This window comes from Parasteatoda tepidariorum, chromosome 1, assembly GCF_043381705.1.
Source record: "Parasteatoda tepidariorum isolate YZ-2023 chromosome 1, CAS_Ptep_4.0, whole genome shotgun sequence".
Lineage (NCBI taxonomy): Eukaryota > Metazoa > Arthropoda > Arachnida > Araneae > Theridiidae > Parasteatoda > Parasteatoda tepidariorum.
Genome location: NC_092204.1, coordinates 98114486 through 98139177, shown reverse-complemented (window position 1 = coordinate 98139177; position 24692 = coordinate 98114486). Strand labels below are relative to the sequence as shown.

The window sequence follows — 24692 nt, the reverse complement described above, 5'->3', positions numbered from 1 at the left end:
TTTTATAGTAACATTAACATATTTTTCAGAGTTCGATTGTTTTACTGCTAGCAAAGCATTCGAAAAAAAAACTACCTGCTATAACTTTTTTAAAAAAAAGAAAAACATGCTACAATAAAAAGAAAAATACTTTTATGTGTTTCCTTTTTTTTTCCCCCCAATATTGCTTTTCTAAGATTCAAAACTCGTTTTTTTTAAATTTATTATTATTATTATTTTGGAAAAGAAACTTTTCCAGCTTTAACTTTTATAAGTTAAAAAAAAAATATTATTTAAGTAAAAATACATACTTCCTTATAATTTTTTTCTAGTCTTACTTTCTTATTCTTTCGGAAAAGAAATTTTCGTGAAAAGAAAAAAATAATAATCCCCTCGTATTTACGGCCATGTCCTTATTATTCACTTCTAGCATTAAATCTTGTAAGGATTCTCTTATTTCGTTTCTTTAAGATCGCACGCCATTTGAAGAGATAAACTTATGCTTGTGAAAGGAACAACATATGAAGGCCTAAGAGAATTTTGTCTCTTAGGTGGATCATAAACTAATGATAACTCTGATTTTAATTTCTATTTTGAGAGTTAAAAGTAAAAATAATTTCTCGTTATCTTAGTTTGAATAAGAAAAATTTGAAAGCATTTGCCGCCTTTGAAGGTAAATATGTTTCATAAATGCATAACTTATAACTTTAACTTTATTTCCTATTATGGGAATCATAAGAAAATACATTTTCTGACAATTTTAGTTTAAGAAAGAAAAAGTAAAAGCAACTGTAGGGGAATCACTATTGCAATGCTTATAAATAAGCCTGTTTCTCATATATATATATATATATATATATAGTTCAAAATGAAGAATAAAACAAAGAAAAATTAATGAANTATATATATATATATATATATATATATATATATATATATATATATATATATATATATATATAGACACATATATATATATATATATATATATATATATATATATATATATATAGCTCCTCTACGCAAGTTTGATTGCAGTGTACAAATTACAAATTGTAGAAAATGAATTACAATCAGCTATTCGACCATTACCACAATTTCACACTGTAAAAAAGGGTTTCTCCAAATTGAGCGATGTGTCAAAATAGCTCCGAAACAGTTATAGTTGAATTTAAAATCCCCACGTACCCATCACTGAGTATAGTAACATGCTCAAAATTCAAACAGTTTTGAGATACCGTCTTCATTTGCAAATAAATTGTATTCATCAAACTAATTTCAGATAAAAAGATCTTAATAACGTATATAATGACATGTGACATATAACATACGACATATCTTAAACATACGACACATCATAACATAACAACATATATCTTGACATATAACATATGACCAGATAGAAAAGTGTTGATTACCGACATGAAGACATCTTTATTCGTGAAACGTATGTAGAAGAGAAACGTATTTAGAATGAAGGTAAGTGCCATAAACTATTATCGAATTAGATTTTCTTTTCGAATATTTGATATTTATAAACTAATAAAATTTTAACTTGTCTCATTTAAGGAGTATGTGTTATTTTTGAGACGATTTAATTTTGAGGATACCACTGTACTCAATAAGTACATATGGCTTTTGAAATTCTACTATATTTGTTTTCGGAGTTATTTTGACGCATTTTTGCTCTATTTTGAGAAAACCTTTTTTTTACAGTGCAAGAACTGGAATATGGACGGGAATTAAAATGACTTTTTTTTAAAAGAAAATTTCAATTTAAATAATTTTTTAAAGCATAGAATACATTGTCGAAGAAGGGGAACAGTTGTTAATCAGATAATCACTCAAACTTAAGCTTGTTAAATCAGTTTTATAATTAATATCTCTCCATTTAGCATTTAATCCGCCAAATATAGAAAAGAATATAAAGGGGATAAGCTTTTACTCTTAACCCATTAACATATTGACAGCAGTTGATTTGTTTTAATCTACAGATTATCTATACAGAACATAAAATGTATTAAATTGATAAAACTTTTGAAAGTGCCCCACTAAAAAAAAGATTAAATTCATAAAGCCATTTACAACATTACATTATTTACCTTTCCATTCTTGATAGAAGAGGTAAAAAAAAATATTCTGCTTCATACAAATTCCAATTTCTAACTTTGACGTAAGTTTATTACTATTGAACACTTACTCTGTGGTTTAAAGAAAAATATGCCTGACGCAAAAGACAGAAGAAACTAAATACTAATCCACAGCGAAACACGAATGAAGTGCCATTCAAAATGTGAACAAATAAACGGGCATTTTGTTGTAGGAATTGTTAGTGAAATGATCAAATCACGACAATTTATATTATTTCCTTTAATAATAACATAACAATTTATGTTATTATTTCGTAACATTGCAGTTTATAACCAGATACCTCTTCCATTCCATTTTTAAAAAAGAGTTAAATCATTCATAATAATTGGTTCGTGGTAAAGTTTGACAAACAAACAAAATTATTAGTAGAGTTTGATTTTGATCTTTAATCATTTTGGTATTATCTTAAAAATAAAAGATTACGAACACATTATTGTTGCAATTCGAGTCAGATGATTTCGAATGTTTTTGTTCTTCGAGTTTTTGAATTGGGGAAGTTGTTCTGTAAATGCCAAATATTGAATACAAATCTCAAGCCAAATTAAAAAAAAAAAATTTGAAGTTTACGTCCAAATCGTTTATCATGAGTGAAAATAAAGGTAAGTCACATTTTAAATTTGTTCTATGGTAAAAGAGAAATTAAATTTGAAATATTTTTCAATTTTTTAAATGGTAATCATTAAAAGCAAAAATATAAAATGAAAATATAAACATGTATGATGCTATATTTTATAACCATAAATTATTAAAATTCTAAATACAATACTATTCGCTTATATTGCTTAAAAAATGAACTATATTACAAAATAATAAATATTAAATAATGGAAAAAGTATAAAAAAATATGTTTCTTAAAAATTCTGCATAAAAGGGTTAATAAATTCGTATACGATTTTCCCATGCTTTACTATTTTGCTGTCTTCGTATTTCCTATATTTTACTTCTTTTATTAGAATTTTTTAATTTTATGCTTTTAATAAAAACTTAAAATAAATGATTTTTAGATAACTTTTGCATAATATTTGATGCATTTGAATGAGTTCTTTTACTAACTGCAATTGTGGCATTTGAAAAAAATGCTTTTTTTTAATATACATATAAAAAAAAAACTAGATACTGTATTTGTATGTTTTAATTCACACGTTTTTAACATATTTGGGACACAATAAACTAGCAGTTACTTGACTTGCATATTTGAAGCAATTTTTAAATATATTTAGGACTTTTTTATGCAATTTTGTTAATTTTTTATCCATTTTATTGATTTATTTTTACTTTTTACTTATGGATAGATTATTAGCATTTGAAAATATTGAGCTTGTAGCATAATTCCGGTGTTCTGTTTAAAGCCTCTAAAATTATTTTAAAAGAGTTGACTATTTTTGTTGAGAACAGTTGTCATTCTTAAATATACAAAAATTTTAGACGTAAAAAGAAACGCATTAAAGATATTTAAATTCATGCTATAAGATCGTTATTCTTTCATAGGGAAAAGGCATATTTTGACAAAAGTATTTTGTGTTCTATTCTGAAAGACACTTAATCCAATTGCATAACGTCCAAAAGCATAAATTTAATGTCAAGAAATTTTAGAATTTTTAACATTTTTTTTGGGCAACTGGAAGCAATAAGGTTGACAATACAGCAACAAACTCTTATTAGAAATTTCTGAAATATAGATGATATCAAATAAATACATTGCAATTATACTGGAAATAGATTAGTGAACTTAAAAATGAAATTTTTTAAAAAAGAATTTAGACCATTCGAAAAAATCTCATAACACCAATTTTTGTGTCAAAATTATTATCAAATATTATACAAGTAGGTAGGTATTTTATTTACGTCGCACGAGAGCTGCACGATGAGCTATTGGCAACGGTCTGGAATACATCCCCGAGGATAATCCGAAGACATGCCATCATGATTTTGATCCTCTGCAAAGGGGACGGCCCCCTTGCTTTGGTAGCTCGGCGACCTGCGCTCGATGTCGAATTCTTTACGGTAGAACAGTTTGACGAAGACCGATACTGCGCTCTCTCGATCCCTACTTAGGCAGATCAAAGTTGTCACCCATCCGCTTACTGACCGCAAACAGTTATGCGTGACATCGGTGTTCTACTGGGCCCGTATCTTTATAATCACGTGGGACTATTATACAAGTAAAAAGCTAATGAATTTCGCCTTAAAAATAGTTAAATAAATTTCACTTTTCAATTTAAAATAAACCTTTAAGTCGTTTAAATTTATACGCTTATGATTATGAAAGTCTTCAACTTAGTAACTTTGTATTAATGCAAAAGAAAATTCATTAGTTCTTAAATTAATTATGATTAGTTTCGTGAGTGATGACTTAAAAGAAATCATAAGGGCAATTATTATTTTTTTCTACTATTTTATTTAAATACATTAAATATATCTAAACCCCACCTTAAAACTATATTTTTTGTATCCTTCCTAAAAATGAAGCAATAACATTCTACACATTACGGACCGTTTACTACTATTTAAGTGAAAATAAAATAAATAAATGCTAGGAAGTCTTAACGAACCATTATCGAGGTCAATCACAGTAAAGGTGGTATTAATTTAATCAAATTAAATTGTTTATTGAAGGTAACTTATAAATGCTCATCACTAACATCCGTTGGGGACAATTTTAAAAAAATGTCATCAAACTATATGCAATGAAATTTCTTTTGTATGAAACAGTTTATTTCAAGATGAGGTTAACCTGTTTCTAAAATACTTACAAAAGAAACAAAATAAAAATGTATAACATTATTCAAGTCAACGATTATAAATAAATCCATGACGAAATGATTATTTTTAATGTCATGACATATTAATTTTTATGCATAAAAATTCATTTGAATCAAGCGGATTGTGATATGTTGTCTAAATTAGGTTTTAAAAAGCTCCCTTTTAGATTTTTTGTTTTATTTATTTGTTACTTGAAGTCAAGCTGTTTTTTAAATTCATAAAATTGATAAAGAATTTAAAAAAAAAAACATACGATCAAAAATATGCATACTTACAAGAAAAATTAAGTTACTGAATCATAGATAAAATATCGTTGTTTTTTTTTTTATTGAAATTTTTACTTTATTAGTTAAAAAAGAGGGCACATTTAGAATTGGTCATTTCTGCTAGAAGGCCAAATTTATTTCTGATCGTTTTAAGAGCCGCATTGCTGTATCATACTTAATTTTAAAAAATACACATTTTTCTTTTCAGAAAATTCTCCTGCAGACATGCAGAAGACGTCAACCTACTTCCGCACTATTGTTGCTTTCCATAACTTCAGAGATCGAGCCAGAGAAACAGCAGAATCGTGGCAAGAGCGAGGCCTCTCCGACAGACTTCAAGACGGATGGAACAACACTAGTCGAACAGTTGCCACCAAAACTAAGAGCTTCTTCAATCATCCAGAAGATGCACGTTGTGAATACATCCCTGAAAAATACAACTATATATTTCGCCCCAAGAGTCGTTGGGAATTGATACTCTTAAGTGGTACTGTGTGTGGCATTGAATTCTGTTATGCAGCAGAGACAGCTTTTGTGACGCCTATACTTCTTAGTCTTGGATTAAGTATCAAGTTTGTTACAATGATTTGGTGCTTGAGCCCCTTGATTGGACTTTTTCTAACTCCGATATTAGGATCTATGAGTGACAGTTGTGAATCTAAATTTGGGAGAAGAAGACCGTTTATTATTATGTATTCGATTGGAATATTATTAGGACTTATTCTTGTACCGAATGGCCAACATATAGGCTTAGCCCTTGGAGACAAGGGATTTGAGAATATTTTATCTAGTGAACATACTGCGGTTATCTTAAATGGGACTAGTTTAAGTGGTGATAATGTGAAATTGAACCAAGTAGGCGACTTAAACAAGGGATTTTTGAAAAATGTTTATTCAGATGACATTGATGAAGTTAGCAAAAATGGCATGACTTCTCAAAATGGTATAAATTTAAATATTAAAAAAAGAACTCTATCGGGAGAAAATGTTCCTTTAGCTATTCCGAGAAAAAAAGATGACTATCAAAATAGTGATGCTATAATTAATGAAGATGAAGCGGAAATGATGGATGAGTTTTCTAAGTTAGTCGATGCAAGTGATGTTTCTTACGAAAAACAAAATGGCATCGAATCTTTAAGCAATAAAAATAAATATTCTCGAGGGATCGATGACGCAGATGTATATCCGAGTCTTCATTTTGGCAAAATGAATATGAGAAACTTAGACCCAGAATCAGAAAAAGATGACAAATATACAAAAACAGAAAAGCTTAGTGTTCTTACAGATGATTTTTCAAAACTAGTAAATAATAAAAAAATTTATAGCGATGAGTTGTCATTCGAAGCAAATCCTAGCATTAGGCAGAGGAAAAGCGCGCTGAGATATACTTATTCTCGAGAAATAGATGGAGGTGATGTATATCCGAGTTTTTTGCATGGCCATAACAATAAACCTACTCTCAATGAGCTTCAGTACGGAAATAGAGCAACGCCGGAAAAATCAGATTTTACATTATCACCAAAAAGTAAAAGAAGTTCAGAAAATGAAATCGACAAAAATCAAAATGAATTAGAACAACCCACTGCCAGTGACCGAAATGGTCCATTTTTTCCTGATGAAACCGATAAAACTTCAAGTCACATACAAACTTGGAGTGTCGTGTTTACAGTCATAGGTACCGTTTTATTAGATTTTTGCTCAGATGCCTGTCAGTCACCATCCAGGACATATCTCTTGGATGTAACAATACCTTCGGATCATGCAGCTGGATTGAGCACATTCACAGTAATGGCTGGTTTCGGAGGAGCAATAGGATACACAATGGGAGCACTAAACTGGGAAGCAACATACATCGGTCAGCTACTCGGTGGGCAGGTGAATGCTGTTTTTATGATTGTCACTGTGATATTCATAATATGTCTAGTGACAACAGTGACTAGTTTTCCAGAAATACCTTTATGCGCGCTAAAGGATCCGAAAATGTACAAAGAGTACAAAGAAAAATTTCAGCTGAATTTTAGTCCTGTTAGTGGCGATGAATTGGAGCGCATAAATACTAAACCGAAACGCTATGGATCAACGGATGAAGATCTTAAGACGGATAGGGCTCAAGAAGTAAAAAGTGACGGGGATGAAGTTCAAAACAATGAATTGACGATTGAAAATAAGTCAACAGAACATAACGTCAAATCAAAAGAAAAAGATTTGTTTGAAAATATTCCTGATGGGGTCGACAATAGGGAGATAGCAGTGTCAAAAAGTGAGTTACATCTTTATCATTTATAGTTCCGTGTTTAGATAAAAGTTTATAAGTGGTAATCTCTCGACTTTGTTGTGATATAAACAAACTTGTGTTTACTTTCACGCCTCGAATACATAAAACTTTTATCTTTTTATAAAACTGCTAGAGATCATAGTCTACATCTGATTTTAATAGCTTTTTTATCTTTAACAAGAGTATTTTAAGCAAAAACTCGCTTTTTTTTAAATAGAAAATAGTAGTTTTAATCTCCTTTTTTCTTCCCAACGCAAATGTATTTTGCTTAAAATTGAAAAAATATTAAAATTATTCTAGGTAAAAAATCAAAACATTTTGATAAAGTATCACCATAAGATTTTTAATTTTATTTTGATAAAAATAAAAATGTAATTAAATTGTTAAACTTAAAATATTGATTAATGAAAAAAAGGAACAATTGAATTAAGTTAAAATTAATTTATAATTAATTTACAATAATAATTTAAAATTATAATAATAAAAACAATTAATAAATTAAAATTGATTAATAAAATAAATTAAACTCAACTCAAACATTATTGCTAGTAGGAAAAATTATTTCTAGAAGAATTTATTTATAGGAAATAATTTCTTCGAGAGAAATATTCTTATAAAAATTTATTGCTAGAAAACTAGAAAAAAAAATGTTTTTTACTTTTGTTTTTAGATTTTTTTAAAATGACACAAAAGTTTTAAGACTTCTGGTTTTTGTCGTTATTCTTTTCGAAATAAGAAGAAATGAGCTAAATAAGTAAACAAATAATAAGTAACAGGAAAATATTTAACTTGATTTGATTGCTAACGTCTCGTCGTTACATTAGAGAACTTTTAGAGATACATGGTCTGGGATTCATTCTGCAGAATTTCTATTTTGTTTTCATAAAACCAAATACAAATCTTATTTTAAGGTATGTGTAATACTGTCGATAAAGAGACTGTTATCACATTATACATGAGTCGAAGTTATTATTATTTTATTACTGCTTTTTTTTAAAAAATCTAATTTTTTTTTTTTTGAAATTTAGTTTTGGTTATAAAAGATGTAAGTAATTACAGAATTTTGAATAATACTATCATTCAAATAATCTTCTCTACATGTATTGCACAAAATACATGGTCAGGAATTAATTCTTAAGGTTTCCTTATTTTGCTTTTATAAATTCGAATAATTAAAATCTTATTTTAATGCATTAGCTATACTGTTGATAAAAGAAAAAGAAAAATTATTATCATGCGATACTTGTTCAAAAATTAATTTAGTACGACTTTTTTTTTCTTTCAAAAAGCTTTTTATTTTTTAAATTTAATTTTAAGTTCTAGTTTTGACTATATAATTAGGAAGTAGTATATTACTATATAATCAACAAGTAACTATATAATTAACAAGTATTGCGGAACCTTGAATTATACTCCCATGGAAATAATTTTTTTCATGCACGACAACTCATCATAAAAGAAGCACTTTCAACTCTTTTCTGGAAGTACGAGATCAAGAAAGAATGGTCAAAATGCCATTGCAGTAATTTAAGAAATAACTTTGCTAGGTATAACTACTTGCGACAGAAAAATTACTTGAGGTAGCACACAAGTAATAACAGGCCGCAATAGCAAGCATGTTAATTACAATTTTCTTTTATAAAAATAGTAATAGGTTCATGAAAATTGAAATAAAATTTACTTGCATTGAGGAGAAGCTGTGAAAAACTTAATAGGCTGATATATTTGATTAATTTCCTTCTCAGTAGAATGAAAATTCGTAAGCAAATTTTAGTAACAAATTTTACCTCGACAATATGATTTTTAAACGGAAATTTTTATTTATTTTTATTTTATTTTATATATTTATTTTTTGGTCAAGATTATCGTTATCTAACCCTTTCAAATAATATAATACTTCCGGACTTGATGGCTGAATTCTTTTTAAATACTATTAATTTGTGAGTTGAATATTTATATTAATTTGTGAGTTGAATATTTATATTAATTTGTGAATTGAATATTTATATTAATTTGTCAGTTGAATACTATTTATATTAATTTGTCAGTTGAATATTTATATTAATTTGTGAATTGAATATTTATATTAATATATAAGTTGAAACAAATATTGCTTGAATATTGAATAAAACCGTCCATACATTTTTTTTCAGGCATAGAGATTGATGTGGTGGATGAACTAGGTCGTGCCAATGAACGTCCGACACTAAAAGAATACCTCAAATCCATTATTCACATGCCTAACTCCCTACGTGTTCTGTGCTTGACGAATCTATTTTGCTGGATGTCACTGGTGTGCTATTCATTGTACTTTACTGATTTTGTGGGTGAAAGTGTTTTCGGAGGGGACCCCAAAGCACCAGAGGACTCGGAAAGTTTTTTGTCATATAAAAATGGTGTTCAGTTTGGATGTTGGGGAATGGCTTTGTATTCCATTTCATGTTCCATTTATTCACTTTTCATCGAGTCATTAGTCAAGAAAGTGGGTAAGATTGATGTTATGTACTAAAAGCCAGAGATTTCTTTTTAAAAAAAAAAATAATATCTTTACAATATTTTCTAAGGAATGTAGATAAGAATATTTTCTCAATAAATAAATAAATAAAAAAATATTAAAAATTCGAGAACATATTTTGGTTAAGGAATATTTTGATTTCGGAATATCTTATCACCGTGTATTTTTCTTTCTCAAATAAACATTAGTTTTCAAAGATTCTAAAGATATATATTAAGAGTGCTTACAGCGGAAAATCACTTATAGATAGAAAGAGAATAGATACTTTTATGACGTAACTGACGTCGTATATGCAAAGCTGAGTAAAAAATGAGAAACAATGGTTTTAAAGTTTAATAATTTCGTATAAGTAATGTTAGGAAAGATGGCTTCAAAAAACTTATCCCTTTAACGTACGACCTTTAAATCTTAACATTAGCTTCACAAGTTATTGGAAAAATAATAACAAAGACGTAATTTGATACAAGTGCAACGACAGTATACATACTGCAAAGTTTGCGCATCCGACGCGACATTAAATGTATACTGTCGATTCGTATATACATGGGAGGTTCTGCAATCCCCACATTTTATAAATATATTTAATATACTTAGAGCCGGTATAGCCTGGTCTGTGGAGAGCTGGATTCATGTTCCTAAGAGCGGGAGTTCGAATCCAGCCGGCCGAAGACTCCCCGTCATAAATGGTGACTGGGGCACGTATAATTTGTCGGGTCCCAAAGTCCTCCACGTTCCCAAGACAAATTATACCTCTGGGGGAACACCGTGAAAGTTCGGTAGTTTACTGAGTTATCAATGACAGAATCATTGGTCATTTTCCTCAGTAGTTATTGCCGGAGCCCTATAATTTATACAGACATATTTTAAAAATTAGGCGATAAGAAGGCAGCAATTCGAGAAAAAAAATTATAGGGATGATTTAGAAAAAAACTCAATTTGAAAGAAAAAAAAAGCACACTTTTCCTTTTTTGTTTTAATTATAATTTTTCACTCATTAGAGCATCGATTTAAACTAGATTGTCTTATATACATATTCAACATCACAATTAAAATTTGTTGAAGTGAAATGAAGTTAGTCCAGAAGCTCATTTTGGAACATTTCTTCAAAATGTGTCTTTGTTGCGTTAAAATTTAAGCGTAACAAGGATGCAGCCCTTTCTCATTCTACTGGATTAAACTTATGTTACTGCAGTCCGTTCCGCTGAAGTGACATTACTGAACAATATGACCTACAGCCAATCGCATGTCGGCAGGATGACGTTCGGATTTCTTTACTTTAAGTGTTACATATGGCAATATATATTTTTCAAGTATTATTAAGTAATGCTCAGCGATGGCTCAGGGGATAGAGCGTTCGCCTTGAGGCGAACCGGGTTCGAATCCCAGTCGATACTAATTCCGCATCCGGCTTGCACCGACCACAGTGCTGACGCGAAATATCCTCAGTAGTAGACGGATCACGGGTTAGAGTCCCCTTGCCGTCAGGCTAACCGTGGAAGGTTTTCGTTGTCTTCTTCTCCATGTAACGCAAATGCAGATTAGCTCCATCAGAAAAGTTCTCCGCGAAGGCAAATTTCTCCTATTACTCGATCCAGGAGTTCCTTTGTCCCCTGGATTGGGTTCAAAACTACAAAGCTACGGAGTTGAATATTAGTAGTCGTAAACCCATAAAATTGGGTTGGTTGTTCAACGACGGTAATAAAAAGTATTATTAATAAGACTGCAATTTAGGATAATTAAAAAAATTCCTTGCAATTTAATTCCTTATACTGAATTTTAAAAATTGATAAAGTGCAGGTTAAATTTTTTTTTTTTTTAACTCATTCCTTTTATGCGGCATACAAACAATACCCGGTAGAATCAAAGATTAAAAGTTAGAAGTTGACCGTCGGTCCAAAGCGATAGCCATTTGCTAAAAGGACTCTTATAATTTAAAAAATAAATATTATTTGGAATATCTGGACTATTTTAAATTTCCTATTTTAAACTATTTTATTTTTCAGCTTCAATCTGGCAGGATTTATCGGGACCATTCACTACTATATTTTTCTCAACTATTACTATTTTTTTCATTCTTTCTTAAACTATTCATAAATGTGTCACAACATAAATAGGTTGCTCATCAAATATGCCTCTAATCAACTCATATGACTTCATTAATATTTATGTCCTCTGTGTGTAAAAAAAAGACTTTCTTTGTATTGTAGGTGCAAAACCAGTTTACATAGGAGGCCAATTAGTCTATTCATTTGGAATGGTGATAATGGCTTTAACCAGACATAAAGTTGCAGTTATTCTGCTATCACCGACAGCTGGAATTATGTACTCAACGCTTTTCACCATGCCATACCTTTTAATAGCACACTATCATTGCAACAATCAGGTTAGTAACACAGGTGAAATTATTTGCAATATATTTGATTTTATATCACATTCTTTACATCATGTTAATAGAGTGTACAGAATTTCCACTCTCTTTTGGCGATCAAATACTTAAGGTTGGTGAGGAGTTAACATTTCAAGTGTGTAGTTTTAAACTAAACGATATATACTTACAGGGCGGCCACTTTCCAGACAAAACCAAATTCTCTGAGCTTTCCAGAAGAACATCTAGAGAATTTTCTCACTTTCTCTGTTGTTTCCTTAGTAAAATTGGAGAAATTTCTCGAATATTCTGAGATTTCTATAGTAAAATTAGAGGTTGCCGGAACTCAAATTAACTTACTTCTAACTACAATTTTAAACTTACATATGTATTTACACACATTAATTAAAAAAGTAAGTCAATGTTTCATACCTAAAATTTTCTCAGTATTAAATTACATTTTCTTTCTTCTTATTTCTATCTAACAAAAAATTGTCGTATTAGTTTTATCACAGGCTTTAGATAGATAGAAATTGGTATCATAAAAATGTTTATAATCCTAATCTAATTAAATGCTCAGGAAAATGATATTATTGATTAATTTTTAATTGAATTGTTAGAATATCACTGTGACGATAAGAAAAGCAAATGAAAGTGCTAGTGGTTAAATATTAAAAGATGTTGTATAAAAATAAAAACTAACAGATTGAACAAGAATATTTGCAATAAAATTATAAGGGAATTGAGTGAAGTGAAGTTCAATAGAATTTTCCCGGGCGTTTTCGTTATTAGTTTAAGAAAGACACACTATTTAATATTGCTTATGGACTTTAAAAGTGAAAAATTAAGACAACAAATACTCATCAGTAGAAAAAGGGCTTTCAAAATTTAAGTTCCAAAGTACTATATCAGCATTTCTTTCAGTAAGCAACACCAGCTTTCTTCTGTACAAAGATTTCTTTAAGAAAACGTTAATCTATAAGCAGCTGATAACTTTTAAAATAATTTGACAACGAAATGTTATCTAGCTCTTTTAAGCTTTAAGCAAGTTTACGTTTTCGCAACAATTATGGTTAATTAATTACGCATCCATCCATTTCAGTAGAATTCAAAAAACGCACTGGAACTTTCAAATATGCAAACGAATGATCTGAAGTCAGCAACTTTAATACCAACCCTTTGATATTCTTCCTTATGCAAGCGAACACAAAATAGAATCGCTCTTTCTTAGAGAAGGAACATCTAAACACATCGGAAGAATAGTTGTAAATAAACAGAAAAAAAATATCTTATCTTGTTAGAATTAAAACCTATTGCCTGTAAAATTGCTATATTAGATTTGATAATATAAAAGGTCTGTTTAAACTTTATATTTCATACTTTTCTGAATCATATTACTTCAAACATTAAAATATGCAAAAAGTATACAGAAGTTAAAACATTCAATTTCGCAAAAAAAGTTTTTAACTATACTTTTTATCAAAAAATTTAGTCTCAATAAAAAATCATTATTTATAAAATAAAAAAAATAAAATTCGCGTTCGCAACGCTCGAGTACGCCCTCTAGCGGGAGACTGAAAATATCGGGCATTAGTTGCATCATAACCATTGGCAATGACGGACGCCATTTTCTTAGCAGCAAATAAGAAGCAAAATTTCCCTAAGGTAAAGATAGAAGAACTTGAAAAAACTAACCAGAACACGCCAAGCATTTGAAGAACAATTTTTCAATAATTTTTACCTTTCTATTATCAACAACATAACTTCCCATTTCATGCTCACTTGCTGTTACGCATGTGTGTATTACGGTAAAATAATTTTTTCTGTCTTCAATTCATTACAAATTAAAGTGAAGTCAACATTGCTTTCGTCACTCCAATGAATAATGTGAACACAGAACTGTAATAGTTATAAAATATTCTTCTCCTTTATAGAATAGTATATATTTCTGTATCTATATAATTCGGAAAACAACAACAAAGAATCACCCGAATTAGTGGGTTTTGTGCTGATTTATAAAATTTTTTTATCGTTTTCTTGATAAGTGTTTTTCAGTTTTGAAAGAATAATTTCAACTAGAATTCAGCTATTCTGTTTTTAAGCTACAAAATTCATATCGAGATCGTACAATTATAAAATTTTGTAGTGTGGCACGTTATCTAAAAGTAATGAAGGGATAATCTATGTATATATTATTTGAGAATAAAAATTTCAAACGAAGAACATTTCATTTGGAATTCTCCGGATTTATAAAGCAAGTATAAGTGTTATGATTTTTATAATAAAAAATTTACTTGTAAATAGTTTTTTTTCTCTAATTTGATGATAGTTCTTTACAGAATGGTTTTCTACGTCTGATTACGAACTTTAAGACTTAAAAAAAAAAAAAAAAAAAAANAAAAAAAAAAAAAAAAAAAAAAAAAAAAAAAAAAAAAAAAAAAAAAAAACAATATGAAAGTTTTTATTTCAATATAAGGAATTGTTATAATCGTTTTTTTTTTTAATTTTTGATAAAAATTGTTGTCAAAAAACTTTTTCTTCAAAATTAAATCGTATAACATGTGCTTCTGTATACTTTTTGCATATTTTAATGTTTGTAGTAATATGATTCAGAAAAGTATGGAATGTAAAGTTTAAGTAGACCTTTCGTATTAGATCATTAAATTTAATTAATAGAACGATTTCTCAGGCACTAGGTTTTAACTCTAGTTACAAGATTTTTTACAAATATTTTCCGATGCATTTTTGATGTTCTTTCTTTAAAAAAAAAGATATTCCATTTTGTTTTCACTTGCATACGAAAGAATATCACACATTTTTCTTGTTTAAATTTAATAAGCCACAATAAAAAAGGAACATTACCATGCTACACTTAAATCTCCAGTGCAACTGATGATCCTGTTCTGCTAGGAGGAATTCGTCTCAAATAAAACGCCCCCTGTAGGTCGTTGCATTCGCGAATAATGATAGATGCTTATTTTTTAAGGGATGCGTCATACGTTTCAGGTGCGACAAAAAAAATTTTTTCTCCGTTTTAGAAAATGCAGTTTATAATATTTATTTTATTTTCGATTTTTTAGTTTCGTGAAATATTTCTTTGAAAGTAATGAAAGAATTTCAATCAACGATAAATTTTTTTATTTATCACTTATGAAACAATTGTAATTTGTATTGGCACCTTTGACCGAGTTTAGAATTTGAGCAGCTAGCTTGATTAAAGGTGATCGAAATTTCCACTGACGATAAATTCTGTATAGAAGTAAAACGGCGATATAAATTCTTTTTTCAATAAGTGTAGGGCTTGAGGTTTGAACATTAAAGTTAATCGGCGATTAGTTTCAATTTCGATTGATTAGAGCGCCTACCTCAATAAGGTGACCTAGGTTTGTTCGAATTCAACAGTACTGACCTAAAATATCCTCAGTGGTGGACGAATTATTGGTTCAGAATCCCCTTACCATTGGGGCTACCAAAAAAGAACAAAAAAAAAAAAAAAAGTTAATTAAAACGTAGTGATGACAGCCGATTGCTCATTTAACCCTTTCGTTTCTAGCTCATATTTAACCGGTGACAGCATGATATCGTTTGATAACTGCCCTGGCTATTAATTGACTAGAAGTATAATTTGAATGTGCTTAATATGTATAGTAAGTCGAAAAAAGTTTCTTCTGTGTGTTACATTTATGAGTGAAGTATTTGTTAGGTATAAAAGTAAAATATAACAAGAAATCTACTTTGAAGTATTATAAGAAACTGGAAAAAAGTTATAATATTTCAAGGTTTGAATCATTTATTTGTAAAATTTTATTTCGAGCCTCGTTTAGTTTGTTTTATAAAATACTTTTACATCCTTGTAAGAATGCTACAGAGTAGGTCAAAGTAGTAGATAGAAGCCCTGCAATCCGAACTTCAGCGTACCGGCATGATATGCGTACTTTTCGTGACACGGTGCACCATTCAGTGGCGTCACTTTTAGAGGAAAGGGACTGTCGAAATGAAAGGGTTCATATATATTCTTATCACTTTTCAAATGCTTCTTCGTATGAAAATGTCAAATTTTAGTTTTCAGATGGTAAAAAAGGAAGTGACAGCAACACTCGAGGTATAGGTACAGATGTGGCAGCAGTTAGCAGCATGGTCTTCCTCTCACAATTCATTCTCTCTCTATCCATGGGAAGTATTGTAGAAGCCCTCGGATCTACAGTTGTTCCTGTTTGTGCTGCAGCTATACTTAGTGCTTGCGGAGCTGTGGCAGCTACTCAAGTTACTTATCTTGATATATGAAATGCATCTATATTATAAATAATCATTTTGCTTTTATTTGTTACATTATTCTGTGGAAAAATATGTTTTATTTTGACTAAACAAATAAATGTATTACTAGAAATCATTTGATTTCATTATATCTGTTCTTGATGCTCCAATTTGTTTAAGCAAATTATGTTGTGTTTTCATAACTACATGAACATGAGATGTTACTAAAATCTCATTTCTGTGACCTTCCACTAGCGTGGGGGTTAAGGGGGAGAAGCGTATGTTTTTACACAGAATTTTATGACATAATACTAGAGATGATAGGAACATAATTTGATTAAAAACTTTTATAAATCACAAATAGTAAGAATTTTAATTAAAACTTATACACGTTTCAGAATCACATTAATACACATCCGTTGCTCGGGCGAATAGCAGGGATGAAAGAAACAGAGATCATATAATTCATATCAGGTTATGCTGCATTAAAGAGATAAATATACAGTTAAGAACTTTAACATCTTTTCAACCTCTCAAAAAGAGGCCTCCTTAACCTCTTTTTTCTCATGTTATCTTTAATTTTTAAAAATTTCACTTTATTTAAAATAAAATATTATTATTATTTTTCTTCAATTCCTAGTTAATGCTGGCATGCGTTTTAAACATATGGTGGAATGAAATATAGATGATACATAACAGAAAGAATCCATTCAATGAGTTTTATGCATGTTCCAAAAATCTAATGGAAATGAGATCTCCCCAAATTGAAATTGTTTTGCTTGTATAACTAATTGTGCGCTATCGCATAAGAAAAAAATTAAAATTAATGGGTTTTCAAATTGCAAGAAAACAAAACTATAAGGATACAGAAACATGGGCAGTGTGCAACGAAATGAACGAAACACCCTGAATAACTTTTAATCCAATGATAGGGTTTTCATGTACTAGCACTCAATCTTAAAATATTGTCTGCACACATTAATTAACAAATATGAGATCACTTCCCTTGAACTATAAAAATTTAGTTCAAGTACAAGAAAATTTAATAATTAGATCAAAAGTTATTTAGGGTGTTTTTTTTTCTTCTTTTTTTGCACTGCATATATTTTAATTTACATCAAATCTAAGAAACTAAGTTTGAAGGATGCCAAACATGCAAACATGGAGAGACAAAAATAAAAGTACTTTTTAATGGCGTTAAAAACAGTTTGAATAGTTATGACTTTCCAAAGAGCTTGTACTGATCCTGAATTGATTTTGTTTTCATCCACATATTTCTATCAAATAAACAATATCAAAGCAACAAGATAAAGAAAAATTTAAATTCAGAAATAATGATAACAAGATAGTTAGCTCCATTTCTAACACAATTAATTCAATATTTTAACATTTGAGCATCTATTTATTCCCAAAGACCTAAGAGTTAACAATGACGAAGAGACAACAGAGAATGCATGATCTGTAACTAAAACCACGTAGTATTGAAGATCAACAAGAAATAAATATGCAAATTAAGAATAAATAATAAATATTTTATTTGCCTTTAACAAATAATGATGTAATATTAAATATTGAAATGTGTGAAGCTGTTCCCAGCATAATATACATTTTTTTTTTTTTTTACAAAAGACTTTTTACATATATTACAAAATTGTACCCTAATACTGTATTAAATAAATGCTAAGATATTTCAGCATGATAAAAACAAGTTGATTTCCCACAGTGCACCATGTGTGTTGCTAGAAAAAAAAAAGAGAAATAAAATATTTCATTTAAAAATGTACTATGATAATAAAAAATAATTTTATAAGTCAAAACAAATGTATATCTCTGCATTTTATATTTTCTTTTTTTGAATTAAAACAATTGTTATAAACTTAGTAGAAACTGATGATTTGAACATTTTTATCGAAAGACTTCTGTTATGATTTTTATCTCTGATTTTTTTTTTAACCATCTCATATGAACTAAGCATTGTAATCGATTCCCCAACAATTGCAAGCCAGAGTAATAAAAAGAAAAATCCCTTAGATAATATATAACCTTCATACATAAAAAGTATTTAGTTTCTTTTTGTTTAATTATTTTTAGTTTAAAATTAATGCAATTAAACATAAGAGAAACATAACAAATTAAAAAAAAAAAAATTCAACAAAAATTTACACCTTTAAGTTAAAGAGAATGAACTTTTAATAACTGTTTAGATTTTTTGCTAATTTAAAAATGTTATGGTTTAAATAATTTAGGGCAAGTTTAAAATGTGATTTTAATTACTATTTCTAATACAACAACTAAGAAAAACTTACAAAGTCTAACAGGTAGAATTTTAAAAATAAGTAAAGTTGCTTAAATTTATAAAATAACACTTGGAAAAAAATAATCAAACAAAGAATTTTTCTCTATGACACCTATTTTTAGAGATACTATTTCATAACCAATAACCATATTTTCATAAACTTTTTTAGTGTGTAATTCATAAAAGTGTGCAAAAAAAATTTTTTTAAAGAAAAATTATGTTTTTTCTTTAAATTTAAACTAACATTAATGTGATAACGTTTCAACATACAACAATATATATTAACTGGCTCAAACATAAAATAAATAAAAATTTCAATCTCAAAAAAAGAAATTTGTCTTGGTAATAATCACATCAGTCTCAAATGGCAATTTACATAACAGAGCAACTTATGAAATTTTCTGCACCAAAAATTTTTTTTTAGAGTCTTGTAACATTTTGTCGATCGACATACTACAAAGCATTGATAGGTTGAAAAAGTAGAAGGGAAAAAAAAAGATAGACTAACGTTAGTTGTCACAATTTGATTACTTCGAAGGTTTCCGTTTATATGCCTTTCGATAATAGGCAATAGAGCTGTTGTATCAAAAGAAAAATTAACACTCATTTTTATTTTTAAGTACAAAGTTTAATTTTATGAGTTAGTATTTGACATTAACTTAATGTAGGTTAGTTTGAAGTCATAAGACAGGTGTTTGGTGTTTTAACTCTTCCTTGTAGCGAATAGAAACTACACCACTTCCATGTTGAGTCCATCCCACATGACTCAACATGGAAGTGGTTGAAGACCAAAGGAGTAGAAAAGAACTGGAAACCGTTGTCTGCCATTTTCCCCTCTTGGAATAAAGAAAATGTGACCCAAGAACTGACACAGGTCAAAAGTATCTCAGCCTGGGAGCCTAGAGAATGACCAAATAGGATTACGGAGACCCGCAGTAAGACTTATTTATTATCAGTTAGTGGATGTTAGCAGGCAAAGATTTAAAAAATTGGAAATACATCTTGGAAGGGCAGACTGTGAGCGAACTGGTACATGCCTCAATGAACTCTGCTTTTGCAGTCGACGAGATCAAAGCTATACTGTAACTAGATGCTAACAGATGCGGTACCTATATTCTCTTATTTCTGACATATTAATAAAGATGCACATTTTTTGCGAATAAATAGTTTTTATGTGTTATTTGATTCGTTCCTGTAGAGTACACTACAATCCTTTAACCTCTGGTAGTTTGGGGGTAACCACAGTAAATAAATCATATTACTTTTGCGACAAAGAATAAATATTATTTAAAGTCATACCTGCCAACATTGGAGGAAAAAAATAACGGAAATTTTACTGGCGAAATGTTTTAGGCTACGAGTAAAGTTTTGATACATCATGTAAGTCAAAAAGAGAAATTCAAAATCGGAAATAATATAAGCACTTACATTTAGCGAAGTAAAAAATATGTATATTAATCTTAGTCTAAAGAACTATTATTTACAATTACTTAAACTATTAACACTCAACATACTGCAGTACTGGCAATAACACTATCTGTTGAGGAATAAGAGAAGTATTTTAGCCAGCAGCGGATATTTTATCGATAATTTAAAAAAAAAAAAATTTCTTCGACAAGTCGGGAGAAATTTTAGAATATATGGGTGAACAGGAGACTTGGAAAGCAAGTATGTAAAGTGATGCCAAAGATAATATTTAGAATATATGACTTACCTAATTTGTTACCTATATTAGAGTGAAAGCCACATGCACAGTAATAAGAGTCTTGCAATGTGATGACTTTGTGCAGCCCATATTGCTCCTTATCAGTCTGGTTCCTACGAGGCATCCGCTTACCAAATAATAAATATCCCCTATGTTCCATGAATGAATTGCAACAAGATGTAGTATACACAGATCTTTTACAGTCCATACAAAGAAATTGCTTCCTGAAAAAAAATATATGTCAGCTTTACAACACATATCGAAAGACAATCATTGTATGATCATTTATGCAGCTTTATAAATACACAATATTGTAGAATCCTGATCATACAAAACATCAGTTGAATACTGCAACATCCAATGCGTTTTAAAAGTGTTTGCAGGGTGCGTAGCCAAATCTTTGAATCAAAAATAAGCACTTTTTAAAAACTTTTCAAGCACTTTACAAAACTTTTCAAGCACTCAAAAAATTCATATTCAATCAATGATATTATTGAAAAACAAAAACTTTTTATAAAGAGTTTTAGCGTTAAAAAAAACCCAAAAAGAAACGGACGTAAATCAAAACAATCAGTACTTTCCCACATCACCGAGTGAATTCAACTTCACCCTGAACTCAGAACAAAAGTACCCTTACCCCCTACGTCAAAAAAGTGTTAGAAGTAAAATAAAATAAACAAGAATAAAATTAAATTAAAAAGAAAAACATATCATAAGGATCTGATATTCTCGATCCGAATTGGAGCACTCGGGTTTCGGTTTTTAAGTGTGCGCGCATGCGCAAGTCATAACGTGGGTACGACATGAAGTCCGCGCGAATGATTACGTAGCAAACACCCCATTTTTCGTGAAATGCATGGGATCCACCAGATATCACTGAAGAAAAAAAACATTTTTGTGGAAAAAAAGCACTTTTTAAAAACACCAGCTGAAAAAAGCACCTTTAAAAGCTTTTAAAAACGAAATCCCCCAAAAAGCACCTTTAAGCACTTTTTACAAACGCTACGCACCCTGTGTTTGACATGCATTTCACGATTATTAGATTTGGTGTTAAAAATTCAGAGACTAAAAAATAACAATAAACAAAAATGCAGCAATTGGTGATTTTTTTCTTCATGACATGTTATTTGTGACAGAAAAATAAAATAAGTGCTTTCCTTATTTTATTCTGGTAGTTATGAGCACTTTTACTTGTTGTTTAATGTTTTAACAATTAAAAAATTAAGGGAAAAGGCTGTTTGATTATTTGACGATTTTGGATAATAGAGTTTTACTGTGCATATCACATTTCATGAAATACTCGCCAAAAAGGTGGCTACTATCTATTAAAAGAACTTTAGTTTTGAAGACCTATGTTTTAAAAAAGGGACTGATTTTATAAATAGTTAAAAATTAAGCTGAAAAGAAATTAAACTTTATAAAACACCTGCACACTAAAGGTATTACTATTACAGCAGATTCAGATCTAACTATAAATAATTAGGGCCACTCTTGGTTTGGATTTTTGAAAACTAGGATTCGTGTCATTTGACTGCCATAATAGAGTTCTCAATTTTTTTTCAATCATGTTGCATCCCAATATATGTCTAAATGATTTTTTAACTAAAATATTCGGCTATAATTTTTCTAGGTTCCACAAACAGACATGTCATTAATGAAAGAAGAAATTATCTGAATTTTTTCCCCCAATGTGTAGTTTTCTTAGTACCTTTTCTAGCGAAGGATCTTTTAAATGTTTGTCATTTCGGTAATACATTTTAGATTATCAATTGTATACTTTGTGTTTGCCTCAGTAGTACATTAATTCTAGCCAAAGTTGCAACACATTTTTTTTTTCTTTTTAAATATAGTGTTCTCGAAGTGTATCTGAAATTTCATTTTTCTGTAACAAATCTGAGTAAAAAAAAGTCCTGGCTCGTCAATAAGAACCTAGGAAAAAAAAGAGGGCGCTGGTAAAGGCAGAATAAATGTCTCGTTAACAAGAATGGCTAACCAACGAAATGTAAATCTTAGATTAGTGGAACTCTGAGAAAATTTTGTCGGAATATAAATTGTTCATGTGAGGAGAAGGCCACGAATCGACTGTCTTGAGATTCCAAAATTCTGTGAATTAGCGGGAGAATCACATGCCTGCACAAATCCATTACCTGAACCTTGTTTCCAACATTAGTTAAGTAAATTTAAACCAATCATGTTATTGAGATATCACCATTTAACATTACATTATTCATTTATTAGTTATAAATCATTCAGATGATATACAAAGCACACACAAACATTAAAGCTTTAATGATTATCAAAATGTGAGATTTGCTTAAATAATGTCAATTTGAGCAACAGTTTTAACAAATCTTGTTGAAGAGCAAAAGTGCGTCATTCTACTAATCAAGCTATATCCTGTTTAAATATTCCCTAATATTTTAAATTGGCTTTCAAAAAACTGTTGTTTTTAATTTGTAAAAAGTTCTAAAATCTAGAATTTTTAACAAGTCTAAGTAAACAAAATTATTCATCAAAAATTAAAAACATTCTAACAATTTATACTTACATAAAATGATCCATACATATATTTTTCCCACACTCAACACAGATTAATTCTTTTTCTGTATCTTCTTTAGGTACAATTTCTGTCTTTTGCACTAGATTTGGTGTTATAGTTCTTGGTATTACAGTTCTTTGTTTTAGATTTCTTGGTGGCATACTTCTCTGTGAAACAGTCCTTTGCTTTACAGTTTTCTGAGCTAAACTTTCTATTCTTGTTTCTTCTGGTTCTATTTTTTCTGTTTTGACTACAACATCTGGTTGAGCTAACTTTTGAGATCTTGTAGTGTAAGGAATTTCACTAACTTCACAAACACTGGAATTTGAAGACATACTAAATAGGGAGTCATTTGAATGTGATGATGCATCGTCTCTAAGATCTCCATCCACATCACTATCTTCATTTGAGGATTGTCGTCTTCGTTTTCTGGAGCTTTCTGACTTAGAAAAACTTTGAAGCCTTGAATGCGACTGTTCTGACATTGGCTGAGATTCATCAAAAATGTTTTGCCATTTACCATAGGTCTTTGGATTTTTGCAACTTACTTTAGACTCACAGAATTTGTAAAATACTTTTCTAGAGGGATCATGACGAAATTTTTCATAGCTTGATGTTCTACCAAATTCTTTTGCAGCAAGAGATGAACGATTACCTGGAAAAAAAGAGGAAAAAGTATAATGGGAGGAGCAAGTGAATAAATATTGAACCAAGAATAATCTGTTGTGACATTACCAATTCATCACTAACACATTTTGATAAATGATTGTTAGCTTTTCTCTAAATCAAGATTTGATTCTTTTAAAAAGAAATTTTAAATGATAACTTTAGTATGGTTTGAGAGATTAAAAAAGCTTTCAGGTTAATCCCTTTTCTGAATTATTAATTAGATAAATAATTAATATATTTTCAAGTAAGGCAAACTACTCCAATAACAATATTTTAAAATTCTCATTAACTCAACTTTTTTATTTCTCTTTTCTTTTTTTGTATTTCAATGTGTTTCTGAAGTTGATGAGATAATTTATTATTTTTATATTTCAGAGCTGAACATTCATTTTTTCAATAATATTTCACAATGGAAATCCACAAGGTTAACTAGTGATGGTCATCAGCAATTGCCTTTTCCAAATTTTTAAACTAATTTGCATTGCGCACATCTGCACGAGTTAGAACAGGATTACACAGTATTCATTGAAAAATCAATCTGGTAAAAAATCTTCCATTTCTTTTTCAGAACAAGTTTAAGAAGTGACTCAAGTTAAGTTAAATTCAAGACAATCACTGAGAGTTCTAGTATCGTGATTGCATCCAGATTTCCCACTCTAGAAATAACATTTCCACATTTTCTAGAAAAATTTGAACAAAATTTCAGAATTTATACAGTAATATTGCATCAAAAATATACCGTATTTAATCCTACAAGCAACAAGTCATATTTTTTAGCACAAAATATGCTAAATATTACATTTTTAAGAAATAAAATTTCTTTAGGGTAAGATTTTTATACATAAGTATAAAAATAATAAATATAAGCAATATTTTGCGCTTATATTCGAAGGAATTTAAAACTTGATTTGGAAT

At 29.3% G+C, this 24692-nt stretch overlaps 2 protein-coding genes across 5 annotated transcripts in view; one reads left to right on the top strand and one right to left on the bottom strand.

Moving 5' to 3' along the window:
• Nucleotides 1-467: 467 nt before the first annotated feature.
• LOC107454792 (solute carrier family 45 member 4) lies at nucleotides 468-16704 on the top strand. 2 transcript variants are annotated; one of them, XM_071184337.1, is made up of 5 exons: nucleotides 468-652; nucleotides 5368-7419; nucleotides 9588-9920; nucleotides 12157-12332; nucleotides 16377-16704. In XM_071184337.1, the coding sequence occupies exons 2-5, from the start codon at nucleotides 5385-5387 to the stop codon at nucleotides 16596-16598; spliced, it is 2766 nt and encodes a 921-aa protein (XP_071040438.1). In that variant the 5' UTR covers nucleotides 468-652; nucleotides 5368-5384; the 3' UTR covers nucleotides 16599-16704. The 2 variants fall into 2 exon arrangements, with proteins under 2 accessions (XP_071040438.1, XP_015927581.1); XM_016072095.4 differs by lacking the exon at nucleotides 468-652 and adding an exon at nucleotides 2392-2729.
• Nucleotides 16705-18079: 1375 nt separating this feature from the next.
• LOC107454790 (uncharacterized) overlaps nucleotides 18080-24692 on the bottom strand; it is a 125914-nt gene continuing 119301 nt past the window's right edge. For all 3 annotated transcript variants that reach the window (XM_016072086.4, XM_016072092.3, XM_071184334.1), the window contains 3 exons: nucleotides 23118-23763; nucleotides 20579-20793; nucleotides 18080-18307 (listed from right to left, as the gene is read on the bottom strand). In XM_016072086.4, coding sequence (XP_015927572.2) covers nucleotides 18249-18307; nucleotides 20579-20793; nucleotides 23118-23763 — 920 coding nt within the window. In that variant the 3' untranslated portion in view covers nucleotides 18080-18248. The remainder of the gene's footprint in view (nucleotides 18308-20578; nucleotides 20794-23117; nucleotides 23764-24692) is intronic.